The sequence below is a fragment of the Amblyomma mixtum genome, chromosome 4, assembly GCF_055824585.1.
Source record: "Amblyomma mixtum isolate Tamu chromosome 4, ASM5582458v1, whole genome shotgun sequence".
NCBI classification, from domain to species: Eukaryota; Metazoa; Arthropoda; class Arachnida; order Ixodida; family Ixodidae; genus Amblyomma; species Amblyomma mixtum.
Window position 1 is genome coordinate 69949593 of NC_143015.1, and position 22060 is coordinate 69971652.

General features: G+C 49.2%; 2 protein-coding genes across 8 annotated transcripts in view; one reads left to right on the forward strand and one right to left on the reverse strand.

Annotated features, from left to right (window-relative positions):
• LOC149346861 (uncharacterized) overlaps positions 1–22060 on the forward strand; it is a 146729-nt gene that overhangs the window by 112620 nt on the left and 12049 nt on the right. For both annotated transcript variants that reach the window (XM_089586701.1, XM_089586702.1), the window contains exon 2: positions 12358–12666. In XM_089586701.1, coding sequence (XP_089442827.1) covers positions 12391–12666 — 276 coding nt within the window. In that variant the 5' untranslated portion in view covers positions 12358–12390. The remainder of the gene's footprint in view (positions 1–12357; positions 12667–22060) is intronic.
• Positions 1–22060, reverse strand: part of LOC149346862 (scoloptoxin SSD976-like) — a 111074-nt gene that overhangs the window by 16896 nt on the left and 72118 nt on the right. The window lies entirely within an intron of this gene.

The following is a 22060-nucleotide window of genomic DNA, read 5'->3' on the forward strand; positions in this document are numbered from 1 at the left end:
GGCGATGTTGTGTAGATCAGAAATGCCAAACAGGGAAGGGATATCGTCAGTGTCACTGAGAGCAGGTGGCTCGACAGGGTACCGAGACAGGCAATCAGCGTCTTGATGGAGACGTCCAGACATGTACACGACAGTGTACGAATATTCCTGAAGGCGTAGCGCCCAGCGGCCAAGACGCCCAGAAGGGTCTTTCAGCGAGGACAGCCAGCATAGGGCGTGGTAGTCCGTGACAACAGAAAAAGCACGCCCGAACAAGTATGGCCGGAATTTAGCTACAGCCCAAACCAGAGCGAGGCACTCACGTTCCGTAATGGAGTAATTTCGCTCGGCAGGTGAAAGCAGGCGGCTAGCATACGAAACCACGTGGTGTGGGCCCCGGGAGCGTTGAGCCAGCACGGCTCCGATCCCGTAGCCACAGGCGTCCGTGCGGAGTTCAGTAGGGGCCGCGGGATCAAAATGTGCCAGAATCGGGGATGATGTCAGCAGGCGGACAAGCGTGGAAAACGCATTTTGTTGATCAGAGCCCCAGGTAAAGTCTGTGTCCGTCTTCAGGAGGTCAGTGAGGGGACGAGCGATAAGGGCAAAATCTTGAATAAAACGGCGAAAGTAGGAGCACAGCCCAAGAAAACTGCGCACGTCTTTCTGAGAATTTGGGCGAGCGAACTGTTGCACCGCTGCAATTTTAGCTGGATCAGGACGTACACCGGAGGCATCGACGAGATGTCCCAGAATGGTGAGTTGCCGGCGGCCGAATTGGCATTTGGACGAGTTGAGCTGGAGCCCAGCCGTACGAAAGACAGTCAGGATACTCCTGAGACGTTCAAGGTGCGAGGCAAATGTGGGCGAGAAGACAACAACATCGTCAAGGTAGCACAGACACGTAGTCCACTTAAATCCGCGAAGGAGTGAGTCCATCATCCGTTCGAAAGTAGCTGGTGCATTACAAAGTCCGAACAGCATCACTTTGAACTGGTATAAACCGTCAGGTGTGACGAAAGCTGTCTTTTCGCGGTCTTGCTCGTCAACGGCAATTTGCCAATAACCGGAACGAAGGTCAATGGAAGAAAAGTATTGAGATCCGTGGAGACAGTCGAGAGCGTCATCGATCCTAGGGAGTCGGTAGACGTCTCTTCTTGTGATGCGGTTCAGGTGGCGGTAGTCGACGCAGAAACGCCAACTGCCGTCTTTCTTTTTAACAAGGACGACTGGAGAGGCCCAAGGACTGGACGACGGTTCGATTATGTCCTTAGCGAGCATCCTTTCGACTTCCTGTTGTATCACTTGGCGTTCGGAGCTGGACACCCTATAAGGCCGGCGGTGCAGAGGAGTGGCGTCACCAGTGTTGATATGATGCTTCACAATAGTCGTACGAGCTAAAGGGCGGTCATTGAAGTCAAATATGTCCTGAAAAGATGCCAGAAGATGGGTAAGCGCCTCGGCTTGGTCGGCAAAGAGATCTGAAGCGATAATATTGGCAAAGTGGTCAGGTCTCGAAAGAGCTGTGACACGATCGTCCGGAGAGGACGATACACAATTTGTGACTGCAGAGATCACGTATTCATCGGTAGGGGACAGCGTGGCGAGGCACATGTCTTGAGGAAGCGTCTGGACGTGCGTACTGAAGTTGAGAACAGGTAACCACGCGCTGTTTGCCGAGACTGCGACAACCGTATGGGCAAGGGCAACATTCTTTGTGACGGGCAAATCAAGGACAGGGGTGATGATATACTGGCCGTTAGGAAGAGGTGGAACAGATTTAAACAATACGTAAGTAGCGGCTTCAGGTGGTAAGCGGGTGAACTCGGCAGTACAGAGACGGTGCACAACTGGGGCAGGTGGTTCTGAGAGGTACGGTAGGTCCAACTCAACAACACTTGTAGCACAGTCAATAAGGGCTGCGTGCTCACTAAGGAAATCAAGGCAGAGTATGACGTCATGAGGGCATTGATTCAGAACGGTAAAGAGCACGGTGGTTTGGCGGTCAGAAATCGTCACACGAGCAGCACACAGGCCGAGGACTGGGGACGTTGTGCCATCGGCAACTCGAACAAGAGCTGTAGGAGCAGGCGTCAGTACTTTGCGGAGGCGGCGTCGTAGGTCGGAACTCATCACAGAAATGTGGGCGCCCGTGTCAATCAGAGCAGAGACGGCAACGCCATCGACTTGTATGGTCTGTAAATTGCGCGGGGCACGAAGAACTAAACGAGGATTTTGGAGCCGGGTCGTATCTGCAGCATCACCTCTGGACGCTGCAGAAATTAGTTTTCCGCCTGTGATCGTCCGTAGGGGCCGGGAGAGGAAGCGCGCGGTCGTTGCGGCGAACGGGACTGGCGGCGCTGTGGAGATGGTGAGCGGCTGAAGCGGGGCGGCGGGACGTCGGTGGTGGGTCTTGACGTGTCCAAGGGTCGCTAGAAAGAGCTTGAGTCTGCAGCGTCGGGGCGATAAGATGGGGTCGAGTAACGGTTCCGCTGGGAGGAGTACCATCGACTACGGCAATGACGGGCGATGTGGCCGACACGGGAACAGTTGAAACAGATAGGCCGGTCGTCGGGCGTACGCCACTCGGAGGGGTTGCGCGGCCGAGGAGCGGCGTAAGCAGGCCGGACAGGGTATAGAGGAGGGACTTCGGGCATTTGGGAGGGATGAAGAGCGGCAACAGAGGACAAACCCAGGTTAGCAAGTTCCTGGCGGACGACGGCTTGAATAAGTGGAAGGGGCAGGGGCTGGTTGGCTGCAGGTGTTGCTAAGGAGGCCGGAGCAATGGCTTCAAGCTCACGGCGTACGATACGGGCGATATATATATATATATATATATATATATATATATATATATATATATATATATATATATATATATATACGTGCACTTTTGAGCAATGCTAAACAGTGGTGCAAACATATCGCGGAAAGGTAATTGGTTAGAAAGCAGAACACATGCCGCCGGTTGGAGGGAAACCCACGACCTCTGAATATATATATGTATGCGAATTACACAGTGCCTCGTTAAACCCTAAGCAATGTGTGTTCTGGTTGATATTGAAGTAAATTTCTCCGCGAAAGTCGCTTTCTTAATGGCAAAAGTGTGGAATTAGTCCAGGCTACTTCTCGAACTGCTTCCAATTTCCCAGTCAGTGGAGTGCTTAGTATCCGCGAAGCCCTGTGAGCGTTGTGCGCTTCCTTTTACATAAGAAAATGTGGAGCTTGGGCAGTCCTAGTTTTTTTTTCGCTTTCTTCCCCGGAAGCCGGTCTTTTTAGGTTACTAATTAGGGGCGGACGGTGGCCTCCAAGCGCCGAGTTTGCCGAGGACTTTGGAAGAACTCAGGATGCTAAGCCCCATGCGGAAAACATGTCTGGCCTCGAGTTGACGTCGATCTCCCTTCCAGTAATCCGCGCCAAGGAGTCGTACGCTCGAGAAATAAACCAGCCGGCCAAAGCGCGCCTCGTATTGCGTTAAATTAGGTTTGAGTTGTGTCAAGGACGGCGCCTGCGTGCTGTTCGGTCGGATATAGAGGGTGCGAAGCCACGTTGGCGGATCTAGGGATCAATGTGATGAGGGTGGATAATCCCGTCCTCTGGAAGGGAGTTTAGCTCTGAGAGATTTTTCCTGTGGTGAGGAAGTTGATAAAAATTTGAATGACCCAGAATTGAGAAGCGGGCTTCTTTTTGTTTGGGACCCCGCCCCGGTGGCTCAGTGGTTACGGCGCTCCGCTGCTGTCCCGAAAGACGCGGGTTCGATCCCGGCCACGGCGGCTGATTTTCGATGAAGGCGAAATTCTAGAGGCCCGTGTACTGTGCGATGTCAGTGCACGTTAAGGAACCCCAGGTGGTGGAAATTTCCGGAGCCCTTCACTACGGCCTTTCTCATAGCCTGAGTTGCTTTGGGACGTTAAACCTCAACAAACGAACGATCTTTGTTTGGAAATACGGTTAATTTCGCGACTGTTGTCTGGTTCGAACCTAGCCGCGGCGGCCGCGCTTTGATGGAGGCGAAACGCAAGAGGCGCCCGTGTGCTGTGCGATGTCAGTGCATGTTAAAGATCCCCAGGTGGTCGTTATTATTCGGGAGACCTCCACTTCAGAATCTCTCTCTCTATTTCTTCTATCACTCCCACCTCCCTCCCTTCCCTTGCGGCGCGGTTTGGGTTTTTAGCGAGATGTGAGAATTACTGCGCCATTTACTTTCCTCGGAAACCAGATTTTCAATTGTGCGACTGGTTATTTCTAGTTTCGTGAAAGCTCCAACTTTTACAAAAAAAGTTTTAGACAGTCTATAGAGTGTCTATAGACTTCTGTCTATAAAGTCTATAGACTGTCTATAGACAAAAGTCTATAGGCAATACAAATACCATAGACAGTCCATAGACAATCTATAGATTTATGGCCATACAGTTTTAGTAGACTTATGTCTATAGACAATTTATAGACTGTGAATAGACAAAAAGCAATATTTATAGGAAGTCAATAGAATCTATAAGAAGTCTATAGACTGTGTATAGACCATTTTTATAAGAGTGGTAATGACTAGTATTTGGTACAGTGTGTTTTGGCTTGGTGTAGTGTGGTGTGAAACGGTGGGGTGTAGTTTGGCATATAGCATGATGTGGTATGGTATTATGCGGTGTGTTTGTGGAGATCAATCGCAGGCACAAGTCATTGTTGGGTTTCCACAAATATATTTGGCAGGACCCGCTCAGCCGGGCGGGAACGGCCACGAAACTTGAACAGCCACGAAATCGTCTGCGCATGCTTGGCAGGCTTGCTGGGGCTATCATCGTCTTCTGCGGCCGGACTACGATGACACGCTATATGTTTGACGTTCCGAAGCCTTATATGTGGCTAGGGGAGACGCCGTATTGGAGGGCTCCAGATGAATTTCTACCACCATGGTGTTCTTTAACGTGCGCTCACATTGCAGAGCACGCGGGCGCCTTTTGCAATTACCGTTCGTCGGAATATGGCCACCGCGTCCGAGATAGGAACCCACGACTTTGGCACTGGGCTGCTCGATTCAAAGCCCCTGAGCCACCACAGCGAGTATTGCGGGGAAACCGCCTGGATGGGAAAGTCAAGTTTGGGACATTGACACCCGACGTCACCGGCCTTATGGCTGAACCATTGGTAATCCTCAAGTCTTTGTTGACACCTGAAGCTGAAAAAAATCTAATTTGTTTTTGGAACTTTATTTAACGCGTTTACGCGCTGCTGGTTACTGTCATTCAAAACAAATATTTTCACACCTGACCAGTACGCGTATCCAGGCCTCAAGAAAGCCGAATGGCTATTACTACAAAGCAAAAGGGCAAAGGGTAATTTTTGTAAATACGTAAAAGGTGTGTATAAGATGTCACAGTGGTTGCATCCAGTGCGAGGATTTATCAATAAGCACTCAAGGGATCATAGAATCATATTCTGGTTATTAGACGCATACGATGCCGGAAGCTGAGAAAAACAACTCATATATTTACTGGTGGCAGAATATCTCTTCTTGAGAATGGCGGACAACGGGCTACTAAGATCGCTGTTTTGCGGAAATGAAGTTTACTGGGTTTGCTAGCTGACAGGAAAAATCATCCCGTTTGTGATGTGAGGAATGCTGAATTCGTCTGAAAGGAAGAAATCGGCGCTGGATGTAGTGCATTCGGAAAAAAAGAAACAAAAACAAAACAAAGGAGCGGCGAGTTTGCTGCGTACGCAGTTGTGTACGTAGAGCCTTAAAAAGATGTATAAAGAAGGTATCGATATAGCCGCGGGAACGATGTGACGTCGCATCCACCGGAAGTTGTCACGGCATAGTGTCCGTTGTCTCTCACCTCTCAACAATTTAGTTGCCAAAGTGTCCTCGTAATTTTTAATAGAAGAGTTCGGGATGCATCTGCCTCTCCAGTGCACGCAACTAACTACGACTTGGAGAGAAGGGTCGTTCTTTTCTGGCGCGCTTTAAAAGATGGATCGATAGGCGGCGTTCAACACTACTGCGACGCCGAGTTGACAGTGTCGCTGGAGCGCCTCCGCGTCGTTTGTTTTCCCGCACCCCCAACCTTTGTTTCCTTCTTTTTTTTTTTGAAGTTTGGCATTTTTTCACTCCTTTTGTTTGGAGCTGTCGTGTCTGTCGAACACGTGTATATATGTGTCCGACGGCGGAGCTAGGCGCCAGCTCTGAGAAAACAACTTGGTTGTTATTTCTGCTCTCTCAACTCAGCCAAGTGGCCTTGCCTTGTCTGAGCGCTAGCAGACAAGGATTTTTCAAGGGCGACCTTCAAGCTGCACTCTGGACCAAAGCTGTCGATTTGAAACTCGATGAGGCTGCGAGGACACTCAGAATTATTGGATGCGATAAAAAAAATCTTGGAGGAGGCAGGGTTGTTCGATAAATTTGTTTGAGGGAAATTACTTTAGCCGTCTGCTATACGGCTTGTAGCGACCTCTGATTATTTACATGTTCGACAGGCACCAAGTAGAATGGCTCTGAGATGAATGGGGCTTGAGAAGTAAGCGTCTTTATATTTGAAATACTGAATTGAAAAGAGAACGGTAGAGGAATAGAAAAGTGGTTTCGGTGGTCATGTAAACCTAATTGAGCTGCTAGCTGCTTTCGAAATGAATGTAAAAAATGTCGTGTGCAAGTTGTTCACGTCACAATGAGAGGCAAACATTCCTGCTTCACAAAGAAATTCTGGCTTCTCCGACTTCGTGCCGAGTTGCTCTAATATGGAACACGCGATGCTGATAAAGACAATGCTTTGTGCTGGCGCTGTAATGACTGACGAAAAAAAAATGAAACATTTTTCCCAGTTTAAATCTGGAGAAAGGCTGCAGCGTTTGCTTGTATTTCTAAATCATTAAAAACTTTAAACTTGAACGCGAATGTGGAGAAAAGCCTATAGTGCGAGAGAGCGAGGAACGTTATAATGCGCACTTTTCTGAATTGTATCTCGTCTGATCCGTGCTGAACTTCTTCGGACCTGTTTAATCACGGTGTGCAGAAATTAACAGTCCGGAGCAGCTGCATATGAGCTATGAGAGATGCCATAGTGGAGGGCTCCTTATTAATTTCCAGCACGTGGGGCTTTTTAGCGTGCACCCACATTGCACAATACGTCGGCGTTTCCGCCTTTCAGCCCTCATCGAAATGAGGTCGCCACGGCCCGGATTCGAATGCCCTACCCATTGAGTCAACGCAGCGGGTCTTCTTTAATCATACCGGTTTTGAGCAGGCTTAAGGTGTTTGTCTAAGGGCTGAAAGTCTCATTCGAGTGTGTTAATATCCGAGATTTGGGCCAGCTCTGGACTTTGAGGCGCGACTCTATGGGAGCCTAGCGAACGGTATTGCCAGAGAATTTTCCGTCAGACCTGGCACTCGTCTCATTTCTGGCACTAGAGCATGGGTGGGAGGAATAACCGTTGTTATCAGCCCCTTGAGGGACTTCGCAGCGCCTTCCTGGAGTACCACGTAGAACCTTTTGTACAATATGTTGCCTAGAGTTGCTGTATAAAGTCCATACAGCAGTTCCGCGTTTGTTTTCAGTGTGACGCTAGCGATCACGTGACTTTATAGCATCTATGTGTTGCAGAGAAGCCAGCACTTCCGCACCAGCTGTCACTCAACTGTACGGTCTACATATAATAGCTTTCTTTTTTTTTGCCGGAGTGAATATTTTCAGTACGAAGTTATTTTCCGCTTAGAACACAGATTTTTTCACTGATTGTGACTTCTGCCGTTGACGACAAATAGCGCCATCCACCCGCATGGCGAGTATTTCAATGGTAACTTGTTGAGACAGGTCTTCTTGCAGCGTGCTCATTACTAAGAAACAATATCACTCACTACAACAGTACTTGTCTTAGAATAAAAGGAGCTCGTCAGCCGAAAATGAGCGGCCACTGTTACCGCTGCTGACCGAAGAGCTCCTACATTGAACAGTAGCGGCTTTCCCTCGTAATTGGGATGGTTTGGAAATTAAGATGGCGGACCATCGCGCAGGTCCGATTTCGTAAGGAGCATACACAGCGTCTAATCTTGCCACAATCGCCCACTTACTAGCGCCATCTTGGGACGCGCATTCACTACTGCTTTCGCATTTTGGCAGCGACTGCGCTACGAGTGCCCTGAAGTATAAACGCCAGATCAGTGCGCTGTTGGTGTTCGCCTGAACGCATCGCTGTTGCTTGGTGAAGCCCCCAGACCGTATCGGAACTACTGAATGACTTTAATCCTATATGATACCGCCCGCAGAAGGGGACGTAAATTGGAAAGCACCTGCGAGAAAATTCATGGGGTGCGCTTAGGTCTCCTTGCGAGCGGAAATTCTAAATCATTTATTGCATCACACGTGTCGGCATCCAAGAACGAACTGACAGGGAGCGGCGCAACTTCTTGTCTAGACGTCTTTTGTTTGTCTTTTGGGACGTTATCAGCTCGTCATCAACTTCTTGTTGAGTCATGTTCCTGTCACGTGACTAGGTAGGTCCCATCACGTGACTGGCTGATGGCGTCACTATCACTAATTATTACTGTCACTATTACTACCACTATTACTGTCACTATTACTACTGTTACTAACTATTGCCATCAATATATTCCTACCACTATTAGTGTCACTATTTTCATCAATTCTTAGTTAAATGCTATTATGTTTTTTTGTTAATTATTGACTGCTATTTACCTCGTTATCGCTACTTAACATCGTTCTTATCGTCGTTATCTCTTGTACACATCTCGTAGTCACACCATCCGTGAGGTAAGAAATACTTTCGCTTTAAAAGGGTGACACTTTATGTTAGAGAAGGAAAAAAATCTGTTTCCCTCTCGCGGAATTAACGGCTCGGATCTGCTGCATGTCAGCTTTGAGAGACGCCATAGTGGAGGACTCCGCATTGATTTCCACCACGTGGGGATTTGTAATGTGCGCCGACATTGCGCAATGCGGCGGCATTTACTTCTTTCAGTCCCCATCGAAATGCCGTAGCCGGGGTTCGAATGCCTTAGTCATTGAGTCAACCGAGCGGGTCTTTAATCGTACCTATCTTAAGCAGACTTAAGAAGTTTGCCTGAAGGCTGAAAGTTTGATTCGGCGGTTGAATTTCTTTGGAGGAGAAATTCTATGAGGCCCGTGTACTGTGCGATGTCAGTGCACGTTAAAGAACCCCGGGTGGTCGAAATTTCCGGAGCCCTCCACTACGGCGTCTCTCATGGCCTCAGTCGCTTTGGGACGTTAAACCCCATAAACCAGCCAACCAACTAGTTCACATGCCAAATGAGTAGTTAATGACTTCAAATGCCAAAGGACCTGGCTCGTTTCCCAGCCTCGACGCAGTTTCTTTTTGAGTAGTGACGCCGAAACGCGTACACACATGCCGACACGGCTGCTAAGGACAGTACGAGGCATTAAAGGCTTTCGCCTTAATAAACATTTATTTTATAAAAGGAGACCGGAGTCGATTGTGGGTGGGGCTGTCTGTTCAGGACTCCAGTAGCTTCCGCCGATGCTTTGGCGATGGCGACCAGCGTTTCCTGGTCTTCCAGGGTGCCACTGGCCAGTGACACCTCCCACTGCTCCAGAGCCGCGTTGTGCGGCTTTAAGTGGTTCGGTTTAGCTGTGCATGTTCACGTAATCTATGTGAATGTGGGAATATCGCGACACCGATCACATGTATCTGCGTATAATGCTGGGTGAATGCGGTGTAGCTGGTGGTGATTGGATAAAGTGTGAGTTTGGATACATCTTAGGTGGTAGGAGTCCGCCGGGGAAAGTTCCTTATGTGGCGCGGGGTAGAGACGCTGAACTACACGGAGGGTCTTTAGTCGGGTGGAAAAACTAGGTTGAGAGGGACTACACCCTTATAAATATGGTCTATAGAGAGTCTGTAGACTTCTTATAGACTCTGTTGCCTTCCTGTAGATATTTATTTTTGTCTATTCATAGTGTATGGCCATAAATCTATAGATTGTCTATATACTGTCTATAGCATTTGTATTGCCTGTAAACTGTTCTCTAGGATTTGTCTATAGAGAGTTTCTAGACTTTATAGACAGATGTCTATGAACAGTCGATATACTGTCTAAAAAGTTTTGTAAGGGCAGAGGGGCTAGGGTGTGCCGCGTTAGGTAGGTGCACTATAAACAGGTATTCGCCTATGTGGGAGTAGAGAGGGTGTAAATTGTTCTCTAGTGCTTTCTCTTTAATAAAACGGAGTGGGCCAGAGGACAGGCTACACGCTTTCTACTCTTTCTGGTTTAGGGTGCATAATCTCGAGCTAGGGCATCAGCCCTAATACTACCATCGAGACGTGGATGTCCTGGAACTCAGATTGACTTGATCGTGTTGGACATGCCCGCCCAGAACGCGGAGAGCTATGCCCGGGACACGACCACTCGCATAGGCCCTGCAGTCGGCTTGGGAGTCGGTAAAAATGTGGGAGCCGTGGTGTTGGGTGTCGCTCATTTTGATGGTGATAGCAACATGCAGTGTCTGCTATGAAAACGAAGCGTACGCAGAGTCCTTTCGGGCGCCGCGCAGTTCCGGGAGTCTATATTTGCATTCGCTTTTGCCCTCTGCGAGGTAACATATCATATTCAGCCTCCGGTCTGCAGATGTTGGGGCAAGGGACTCCACGTCCTCGTGTCCGTCTCTGTAATAGCGTGTCTCTCGGCGACAGGCGGCAGCTCTCGCGTGCTGTCCGACTGCGAGCCCAGGTGCCAGCTGTTCTAGACCGTGCTCTTTTTGCCTTCTTGGCTGTTTTTTTTTCCTTATAGGTTTCGCTAGCGTGAATCACCTCGAGTAGCCCGAACACGGTGGCTGCTCACAGTCCCGCTGTATGCTCGAGAGCGGCGTCAGACCTTCGGGGTCGTCACGGGGTCGCCCCTCATTCGCTTTTCTACAGCTCTGCCCTATGTATTCGCTTTACATATTTGCAATGCCGCGATTGTAGTATCTCACGTCCTTTTGTACATGCAGTTTGAATGTCTGCCATTTCTTTTGCGAATATCTTGTATTTGGATCTTTCACTAGCCGAGCTGGCTATGGGTCCAATCAAGTTCTGATGTATTGGTTTCACGAAATAAAATGATGATGATGATGATGATGATGTGCGATTTTCTAGTCAAGGCCGGTGTGCCTTGTGCTGAAAGTGCGTTTAGGTGACGCGTTACTGGCTCCAGCGAGTGACTCGTATTAGAAATAACCGTTTGGAACGGTTGAAGAATACGAAAATGTATACCGGCGGCACAAAATTGCACACCTTTAGCATACCTGTACCATGCTACTGTTACCGGAGTACCGGAAACCCGCGCGTCGTCAGTGTGCATGCGCAGGTCTCCTAGAAGGCGCCAGATGGCGCCAGGTACCCGGAAGCTGAGCGCGTGCCTGCCGCATCGCGACTAATTAGCGCGGGCGCACTGGCGATGGGCGAGCTCCCTGTATTGCGGTAACGTTAACACGATACTCAGTATGCTGAAGGGGCCTCGCGGACAGGTTGTGCGAACCGGAACGCGCTGTTCGCGTTTCGGCATTCGCACAGATCAGTGACGGGACGTGGTTCGTGCCATCGCCGGGATTTCGCTACAGCGACCAGCCAGTGCCCCTATGCCTAGCGGTCTATATATCACTGCAGCCACTCGCTCACTCTCTCTTTCTCACATTCCGGATGATGTCAGTGCGCTATTTTTGAATGTTGAAAGGCATGCACCACGTAGTGGCAGCCAAGAGAACTAGAAGCGCTCCGAATTAATCCGGAGCCCTCCACTAGGCGTACCTCGTAGCCTGAGTCGCTTCGGGGCGTTAAAACCCCACAATTCACAATGCACAATCCCCAGTCCACAACGTTTCTGACAATGACGCTGTTGTTCGCTTGCGTTGTTGCCGTAGTGACGTGCCACGCACCTATGAAGGGGATTGGCCAGGGTTCAGTCACGTGGTCCAAGAGACGAGGATAAACTGGTTGCTGTTGTTGGCTTCATGTTGAGTGGCACATACCCAGTGGGCCGCCGCGGTGGCTCAGTGGTTATGGTGCTCGGTTGCTGACCCGAAAGACACGGCTTCGATCCCGGCCGCGGGGGTTGAATTTCTTTGGAAGAGAAAGAGGCCCGTGTACTGTGCGATGTCAGTGCACGTTAAAGAACCCCAGGTGGTCGAAATTTCCGGAGCCCTCCACTACGGCGTCCCTCATAGCCGGAGTCGCTTTGGGACGTTAAACCCCATAAACCAAACCAAACCAAACATACCCCAGTGGGGGATTGGCCAGGCTGTCTTGCACATTCGAACAATAGTGACGTATTGATGCAAATAAGGTTGACGTGAGTGCCTGGTTGCAAGCTGATGAATGTATCGTGTCCCCAGTATCTTCTTTCTGCTTTCGCAGGTGGAAGAAGAAGAATAGGTGCGGAGGTGCGCCATGCGGCGTCGACGCAGCCTCCAGCTGCTGGGATGGATCTGCCTGGCCGTGGTGGCCACGCTGGCGCTGTTGGGTGCTCCACCTTGGCCCACGGGAGGTGGCGACTACGGCGCCGGGGCGCCGCCGGCCGAGCTGACGCGACACCCGTTCTGGACCTATGATCCCGCAGTCCAGGAGCCCAGGGACCCGGGACAACTGTGCTCCCTGCCAGTGCTGCACCCGCTGCACCCGAGCGTGTGGCCGCACCTCAAGGTCACGGTGCCCATACGATGCAAGGTGAGCGGTACTGTGGTATCGGCGAAGTGCTTAGATAAGACTTGGTCAAATCTTTAGGGGAATCCCCGAAGGTGGAGTAGATTTGTAATAAGGGAGTAATTACTCATTGACATCCACCAAAGGAAAGCTGTATAGCTTTCCTTTGTAGCCGTATGGCTGCGCCTGGGTGGATGTCAATGAGTAATTACTCCCTTATTAGCTAAGACTTGTGTTGTGAAAGTCCGCTCTGATTGGTTGGAGCCCCTAAGTGCGGAGCTGACGGTCCTAAGTGCGGAGCTGACGGCTGCATGAGGACATGTCATTCGTGTTACGTCATATTGGCTGAAACTGCTCTGGCCATTGCATCGATAACTGCAGTGAAAAAGTGAATAATATAGAAGTCGAGCTACAAATATTTGCTATTTAAATAAATGCGTATTGAAGAGTTCGAAAGAAGAAGCAAGATGCTGTGTGTGTTTCGTAGGGTTGGTAAAGTTAACGAACGAAAGAAATTGCGATGCGGTTATTTATGCATCGTGGAGAGGCGCTGGAATGCCCGAAATGTGTGGTTTCATATTTGGCTTGGCTATTGTTGGGCAGAAAACTTGAATTCAGTCGGAACAGTGCGACCCTTAACAAGGCAGACATCCAAGAAATGCTGTGGAGTTCCCACACGAGGCTAGTACTGAACTTTTCTTGCGTTAAATGTATCAAAGTAGGAAAAAAAGCCCCATTAAAATAATTCAGTATACGCACTGAGAGTGTAACTTGCAACACGCTGTCGATGGTGGTACCACAGTTCGTGATTTATAGCGAATGAATGCGTTGTAATGCACGGCATTACGAATGCCGGGGAGCTGCAGTGCACCCTACTCTTGTGTGTGGCAGCTGCGTATATAACTTTGTAGGAGTGTCGCGGGTTCGCACAGAGTTTTCACCGTTTCGCTGTTTATATCTTGACCGAGCGTACGTGCATTCAGGACTGTGCCGCGCATGCGCAATAAATTTCTTAAGCGACATCTGCCAACCGGATCGCCACTTCCACAGTTCCGGGGCATTGCGGCCGAGAATGAATGATCCATGCAGGAAGGGAAACTCAGGAGAGGTTCTCGCTATCCGAGCTGCATGCCAGAAAGCGTGCCGGAAGTCACGTGCTTTCGCAAGGACTACTGGGAGTGTTTGGCCGACGGCGCAGCCAATGGGAACGCTGGACGCAGCGGCGTCGTCTGCGGCATTGTCTGCTGCGCGTGCGCAAGCGTGCTGCGATGGTAGCGAAGCAGGGGGGAGTCGGTTTCAAAAAATGTGACGTAACCGCCTCTCCTTGGTTCTTTCCTTGCTCCACAGAATCGTCTGAAAAAGGTGTGCTAGCCATCTTGCCTGTTGCGAGTCATACTGAGAGCGACTCCTTCGGACCGTTCCAATCGCCAAACCCAGAGTTGGAGTGATGGCACCGGCAAAGACGAGGGGGATTACGAAAACGCTCCCCATTTCGCGTGATCTGGCGCGATCTGGAGACGCTTCTTTTTTGTCCGACGCGAGGAATGCGAACAGCTATCATAGCTCGGACGATCGAGATCACGTGTTTGATATCCATCGCTCTTTTCCGTGCGGCAGAAATCTTTTGTTGCGGTTCGGAAAGTTCGTTAACCCCACGGCGCACAAGGGCGCCCTCCATTCGCCGAGCTTGATCGAGTGCAGTCACGAAATGCTAGCATGTCCCTTTGGAGCATTAGAAATGGAATGCCATGTCATTTGATTAAGGGCAGTCCGAAAGAGGCTTCTAACGGGATATACTGCGTGTTTGACTCGATCACGTTGAACGACTACGAATGAAGGTCTTTTCAAGTGTGTTAGGCCCCCGCAACGTTGCGTGTTAAATTTTACTTCAGCGCATTCGAGGAGGGTTTATTTCGTTTCGACGAGTCAGTAGGTCATTAATGCCCCGGTGCGTTAAGCATGCGCGGTCTACGTTTTAACGCCCGTCTAAAGAACAGTTTCGCAGTTTTTTTGTATATTTATTCAGGATAGCCTCAAGGGCCCTCAGTCAGAGGGTATTACATGAGGGGTGAAACACAAATACATAATAGGGAATAGAAAAGACAAACAGGAAGGAGGTAAACTGCACAAAAGAAATAAAAGTGCACACATAATCATAAAGGGAAATAAAAATAGATATTTCCGAAAGAAGAAAATAAATGATAAGTAATAAATAATTAGAAAAAATATGTGCGCTTTGAACAGAGCGTAGTGCGGTTTGAGATAAAGTTGGTAAATTGGTTTTTGAGGAAAGGAAATGGTGCCGTATCTGTCTCACATATATCGGCGGACACCTGAACCCCGCCGTAAGGGAAGGGAGGCAGGTAGGAATGAAAGAAGAGAGAAAGAGGGGCCGTAGTGGGGGTCTCCTGAATAATTTCGACCACCTGTGTATCTTTAACGTGCACTGACATCGCACAGCACACGGACGAATCTTGCGTTTCGCCTCCATCGAAACGCGGCCGCCGCGGTAGGGTTCGAACCCACGTACTCCGGCTCGGTAGACGAGCGCCTTACCACTGAGCCACCGCGGCGGGTAAAGGTTTGAGAGGCCTTTAGTTTTTTTTCTTCTTGACTTTCTTTTCGTGGTGTCCTGCCTTCAGGTATTTTGAAATATCTGATGTGCCTGTTTAGCTGCCTAAATTAATGTTACTTAACTTCCCGTCACATACTAATGTTTGGGTTTAGCATTTAACGTTTTTATGAACATCTCATTCTCTCTTTACTATATGCAAACATTATTGGATGATGTTCGTTACTTCTTGCTCTGCAATTTCTTTAGCTGGGAAACTTTAGGTCCCTTTCCTGTTTCATGTAGTACTCTCTTCAGTGGGACTACTGAATAGATAAATATGCATCCGCTTGGTTCATATTACGCTTTTAACTGATCTGGACACGCTCCGTTCCCGTCAGGTCTCCCTCGCTTTGAAGTAAATACGGCTACGTACAATGGAAGTGTGTATAAAGACTCTCGTAAAGCGTTCCTAGATAAGTGATTGGCTTTCTGAGTGCTAGTGGAGGAAAAAACAAAAACACACTAGGAAACGAGTGCTCTGACTGCGTCTCTTTGTTGTGCCATCTTTTAACGCTTAAGAGCTCTCACAGAATCAATACTGCGGACTTTTTTAATGTGATGGCAACAGGAGCACCATGGGGCCAAAATACCGCTTCGGTGAAAGAATCCGGCCATTGGCTGGAGAAAAGTGACGCCACCATACCTGCGTGACAAGGGAAGGGAAATGAAGGGCTCGTCATGATATAATATGAAGGAAGTCACCGAAACCAAAGAGCAGAAGGGAATGTTTCTATATTTTTTTTATTTGTGGTCTTGATCAATTGTAAACTAACAGTCTACTATTTTATCGCTGAAAATTAATTGATTAGAAAGCAGAAGAAACAACCACATGCCGCCGGTGGGACCCGAACCCATTGGCTGGAAAGAAAGGACGTCACCAGGCCGAAGCATTCCCATTCGCGGAAGGAATGTGTCGTTCGTGTTCATTCAGCGCTGAAAACACGGACATGAGGCAGAGACGTAGACAACACAAGCCCTGACTGCCAACTGACTGTTTATTACCAGAGAAATGAAATACATAGGTTTCTGGTGGCAACGAAAGTACGGCTTTGCCTGTTGTCTGTGTCTGCATGAACATAAATCAGGAGTATTGTTTGCAGTGCTTGTATCTTTTGGTCCACGGATGGCACGTTTAGCAAAAGGGCGCCAAGCCCCTGTAGTCGGTGCGAAAATGTGGAATGTTAACTTAACCTAGGGTTCTTGACGCCACTGGACGGGATTCTTGGAGTAATGGGCCGAAACTGATAATTTAATGCCCAAGCCAAGCTGCCACCGAAAAGTATACAGCTTGATAACGGGCGCTTCGTTCGCTATGTTCCGTTGCTCTCCGGAATTTTAGCCTCCACGTAATAAAACACGAGTACATAGCTCGGGTCGCATAAAAACGACATAGCCAGTTCCGTTGCAGCATGGAACTGCCGGCTGCGGGAGACGCTGCAGCAGCGAGTTACAAGTCATTGTCGACCGCCTGTGGGCTAGCGACGCGCAGCGATATCCGACAACTTGCGGCCACCTTTGGAGCGAAAGCTCTGCTCCTGACGTACAAACCTAGAGAGCGGCTGGTTCCGTCAATTTCACCTTCAAACTCATCCAAGGTAACGCCCCCGTCCGGTGCGAACGGCGCGAAGAACGAAGGAGCAAGAAAACTGTGTGGCCAATGGCGCGCTTTTCATATCTGCCGCTGCGAGCAACGCCTCTCAATAGATGGCGCTCGCGCGCTTGCAGCTGGCGCATAGCTGGCACTGGCGCCCTCGCTCGCGCCCTCAGAGAGCTGTTGGAAGATTAGCACTAGGTGCCCACGGCAAAACCACAAACGAGGCAGTACAAGGGGATATGGGCTGGGCATCGTTCGAAGCACGGGAAGCTAAGAGTAAAATATTATATGAAGAACGCCTGAGGAAATTGGACGATAACAGGTGGGCAGCTAAGGTTTTTAGATATTTATACAGAAAGAGCGTTGACTCACAGTGGCGGAAAAGAACTAGAAAACTAACCAGTAAGTATGCCGGTCATGAGGACGGAGAAAGAAAGAGCATTAAACGACAGGTTAAAAACGGGGAAGTTAAAAATTGGATGAATTCAATGGAGAAGAAACACAGTGTAGAACTATATCGATACTGGAAAAGGCAGATCAGGAAAGAATTTTTCTATGATAACTCAAGAGGCAGTGGCCTACTTTTTGAAGCTAGGTCAGGGTGTCTTAGAACGCGCAGCTACAAAAAAATTTAACGAAGATGACAGATGTGCAGTGTGTGGTAGATCTGTGGAAACAATTGAACACCTCATAATCAAATGTGATGGTATCCATCCGGATGTCGATACAGGCGCAGTCACTCTTCCTGAGGCCCTAGGGTTTAAAGATAACAATGGTCATGTAAATAAATCTGCAGTGGAAGTTAGCAAAAAACGATTGGAGGATTGGTGGCTGAAAAGCAGAGATGTGGCATAGGGTTAGAATTGTAGGAAGCCGTAGGCAAAGGTGATGGAGAATCTTAATGAGAATAGACGATATGCGAAATGCGCAGCGCCATCTCTCGACGCTCCGAGAACTAAGTCCTACATGTTGGCACGGTACAGAAAACGAAACCGCTGCCCAGCGTTGGGTTAAAACGGCTGCGCTTCGTTTGAAAAGTAAAATCCCGATGCAGTGTTGCGCTACCCTCTCCACTGTGAAAAGACACTACGATGCGTTCCAGAACTAGGTGCGTTCCAGCTTTTCGCTTTTCTATTTTTTTACACCGTCCCAACGTTTTAGTAACACAAAACGCCATGCGAGGTATCATGTGTCAGCACGCGGATCAGTGCGCAGCTTTCGCTTTCTGCGCTGATTTTTGACAAATCTCTCGAGGTGATTTGCGTTTAAATTAAGATAAGGACCACAGCCTTTGTTGTCTCTGATCAAAATTAGAAGCCAATTTCGTGCATTTATCAACTCCCCGGTCGGGCGTGAATAAATATAGACGCAGACTTGAACAACGTAATAGAGAAGGCAATTTTATTGAGCGGGCCAATCGCTCGTGCCGTGGCGAAATAAGTTCACTCGAAGAACCATATGCCGATTACTGCTTAGTTTGCTACGTGTTCAGTTAAGTTTTTGCCGCGTTCAATTAGTTTTAGAAGGGCGAGCAAACTCTCTGGACCATACGCATATGTTATGCGCGTTAAGGAGTCTTTGTGAAGCAACACACCCTACGTATAAAAACTGAGGTGCGAATGCTTTATTTCTTGAGGATTCCTATACCTTCCATATCTGCAGCGACGAAAATCTAAAAAAAAAGTAGCGAATAATATAGCTACTTTATTATGAAGGAGGGACGCATTTCTAAGCTAGAAAGTTCGTGCAACAGTGTTCTGAAAACGCTTCAGGCCATCAGATTTTATTATCGTTGTGGCAAGCTTCAACAGCTTGCTTCGCAACAAAGCCATTTGTCCAAGTTTGGGAGTAAGCTAATTAAGTTTCGGAAGCAACCGAACATGCTAATTTCGCCCCTGCACACGCAACTTGACCAGCGTATCGTGTCCGTGCAGGCACCAACAGCTGTACGCTCTTTCTCTAATCAAGCCGCCGCGGTAGCTCAGTGCTTATCTGAAAAAAAAAAAAAACTGCGTCTTTGCTTACATTTTGAATTATATGTGCCCACTTTCCTCTTGGTAATATCGATTGACAACATCGCAATACTCGCTTCAACTGCGTCTTAAGCAAGACGCGGTTTCAACGAATTGCGGCGAAAATCAACCGACGCCGGGCCCTGAAACGGTGACGTTGAAAACCGCAGATGCACATTGCACATTACAGTAAAGGAATTATACTGCAATGCACGAAGCTCCTGGCGTCGGCGCGAACGAAAGTTCGCACTACCACAGAAGTTTGTCAACACACGTGCGCACTCACCGCAAAATAACCGCTCGCTACCCTACCAGATGAATTCACGTCCACCTGGGAATAAAATAGCCATGATAATGCGTGATGCTTGAACTGGTGCTTTAATGCGAGCATTAAAACGACAACAGCACACGGTCACGATTCGACTTTCCAACCCACTTTCGAGTGCCGATTATTGCGATCATCAGCGCCAGACTTCAAGCGAAGCTGAGGCCGCGGTAGGAGTAAGCTGGCGCTTATTGAAAGCACCTACATTTAGTCAAAGATCAGCTGTGAAAACAACGCAGCAGCTGAAGCTTGCCTGTTGAAATTCCACTCGCAAGAAGAAAGTACGCATAGCAAACGATGCACCAGCACGACGAGCACGACCGCGCCAAGATGGAAACCGGAAGTTGTGGGCGCGGTGTTGCCAGACCGCCAAGCAATTTCGCATATCGTCTATTGCCAACACAGTAAACAGGAAAATAAAAAAATGAAGGGCTGAGCATGGTGGCGGTTGCCACCGCCCCGTTTCAAAGGGGGCGCTCCTATCCATCCATCCATCCATCCATCCATCCATCCATCCATCCATCCATCCATCCATCCATCCATCCATCCATCCATCCATCCATCCATCCATCCATCCATCCATCCATCCATCCATCCATCCATCCATCCATCCATCCATCCATCCATCCATCCATCCATCCATCCGTACATCCATCCATCCGTCATCCATCATTCCGTACATCCATCCGTCCGTCCATCCATCCATCCATCCATCCATCCATCCGTCCGTCCGTCCGTCCGTCCGTCCATCCATCCATCCATCCATCCATCCATCCATCCATCCATCCATCCATCCATCCATCCATCCATCCATCCATCCATCCATCCATCCATCCATCCGTCCGTCCATCCATCCGTCCGTCCATCCATCCGTCCGTCCACCCATCCGTCCGTCCGTCCATCCATCCGTCCGTCCGTCCATCCATCCATCCGTCCGTCCGTCCGTCCGTCCGTCCGTCCGTCCGTCCGTCCGTCCGTCCGTCCGTCCGTCCGTCCGTCCGTCCGTCCGTCCATCCATCCATCCATCCATCCATCCATCCATCCGTCCATCCATCCATCCGTCCGTCCATCCATCCGTCCGTCCATCCATCCGTCCGTCCACCCATCCGTCCGTCCATCCATCCGTCCGTCCGTCCGTCCGTCCATCCGTCCGTCCGTCCGTCCGTCCGTCCATCCGTCCGTCCATCCATCCGTCCGTCCATCCATCCGTCCATCCGTCCGTCCATCCATCCATCCGTCCTTCCATCCATCCATCCATCCATCCGTCCGTCCGTCCGTCCGTCCGTCCGTCCGTCCATCCATCCATCCGTCCGTCCGTCCGTCCATCCATCCGTCCGTCCATACATCCGTCCATCCTGGCTCACGGCAACCGGCGCACACACGGCAATCGGCGCTTGGTGACAGATGCAGCGAGAGTCTACCTACGAAGAAGAAAGAAAAGTCTCAGCGAACCAATCGTCTCGTCCTTTGACAAACTAAGTAAAACCGAGCTGTCCCTCTACGAACTTCGTTTAACCGCGTTCAACCACTGCTAAATTCTTCACTCCGCCGTCACCGCGATTCCAGGGTCTGATCATGAACCCTTTTGCCCAGCCGCCGAGTCGTTTATGGAACCGCTGAGGGTGAATGGCAGACCGCTCGCTTCGGTGATGGCTGAATTCACAGAAGTCTCGCCTCCTCACTAGTACAAACGCCTGAATCAGTGGAAGAATTTCGTTCGATAGAGGGTTCATTAATTGATCAACGTGATGATTTTAATAATTTCTGTGAAGTCCAGTTACATACCGACCGAAGCTATAACGAACGTTCGCTTATTACAAACGAGGAGCCTGTAAAAAATTGGCAGTGGCTTAGCTCGGCTATGTCAGGATATGCGTAGCGAAAGCAGGCATGCGACAGCGCTGGTGAAGCGAGCGGAGGCGAGAGCAGCGACGAGGCAAGCGGTGTGACGTCATACCAAATGGCGGCGGCTCCGCGGCGAGGCGCGCGGTGTGACGCCATGCCAGATGGCGCGGCGAGCGGCGGCGTCTGCCAGCTGCTGCGGTTGCTGCGAAACGGCTCAAGGTCGGTCTCTGTGCCTCCTCGGAGCACCGCCGCAACGAAATCGCAAGTTCGTGACCAACGTAGCTTTCGCTACAAAAAGGTCTATAGACAGTCTATAGACTTCTCATAGACTTTATTGCCTTCCTATACATATTCATTTTTTTTCTATTGAGTATATAGACATTCTGTAGACAAAAGTCTACTAAAAGGGTCCGGCCATAAATCTATATATTGTCTATGACAGTCTATAGGATTTCTATTCCCTATAGACTATTCTCTAAGATTTGCTAGAGACAGTCTATAGACATTAATAGACAGGACTTTATGGACAGCCTATCGACTGTCTAAAAAAATTTGTGTAAGGGCCGTTTCAACCTTCAAAATATGCATAAGGGAACGGCACTGCGTCTCTAAAACGAACAACCTTGGCCGCATCAATCCGGTACAGCGAACAAGGAGACACTTTAAGCTCCCTCTCTACTCGAAAAACTGGCTATTTCCGCCTGCGCGGATACGAAACAGCATCTCTCTTTGCATGTGACATTAACATACGGTAATATGTTGCGTGACGTGGTCCGCTCTTTAATGCCTTGTGTAGCGGCATATGTGGTGAAGGTCTCCAGAAATTTCGAGAACCCCTGGTAGTCGAAATTTTCGGAGCCCTTCACTACGGCATCCCTCATAGTCTCAGTCGCTCTGGGATGTTAAATCCCCATAAACGTAAAACAAACATATGTGGTGAACACGTTAACCAGTGCTGTTACCGATTAGAAGGTTGTTCCCGAAATTCAATCCAACTGACGCAAAATTATGAATGCAGTATTTGATGA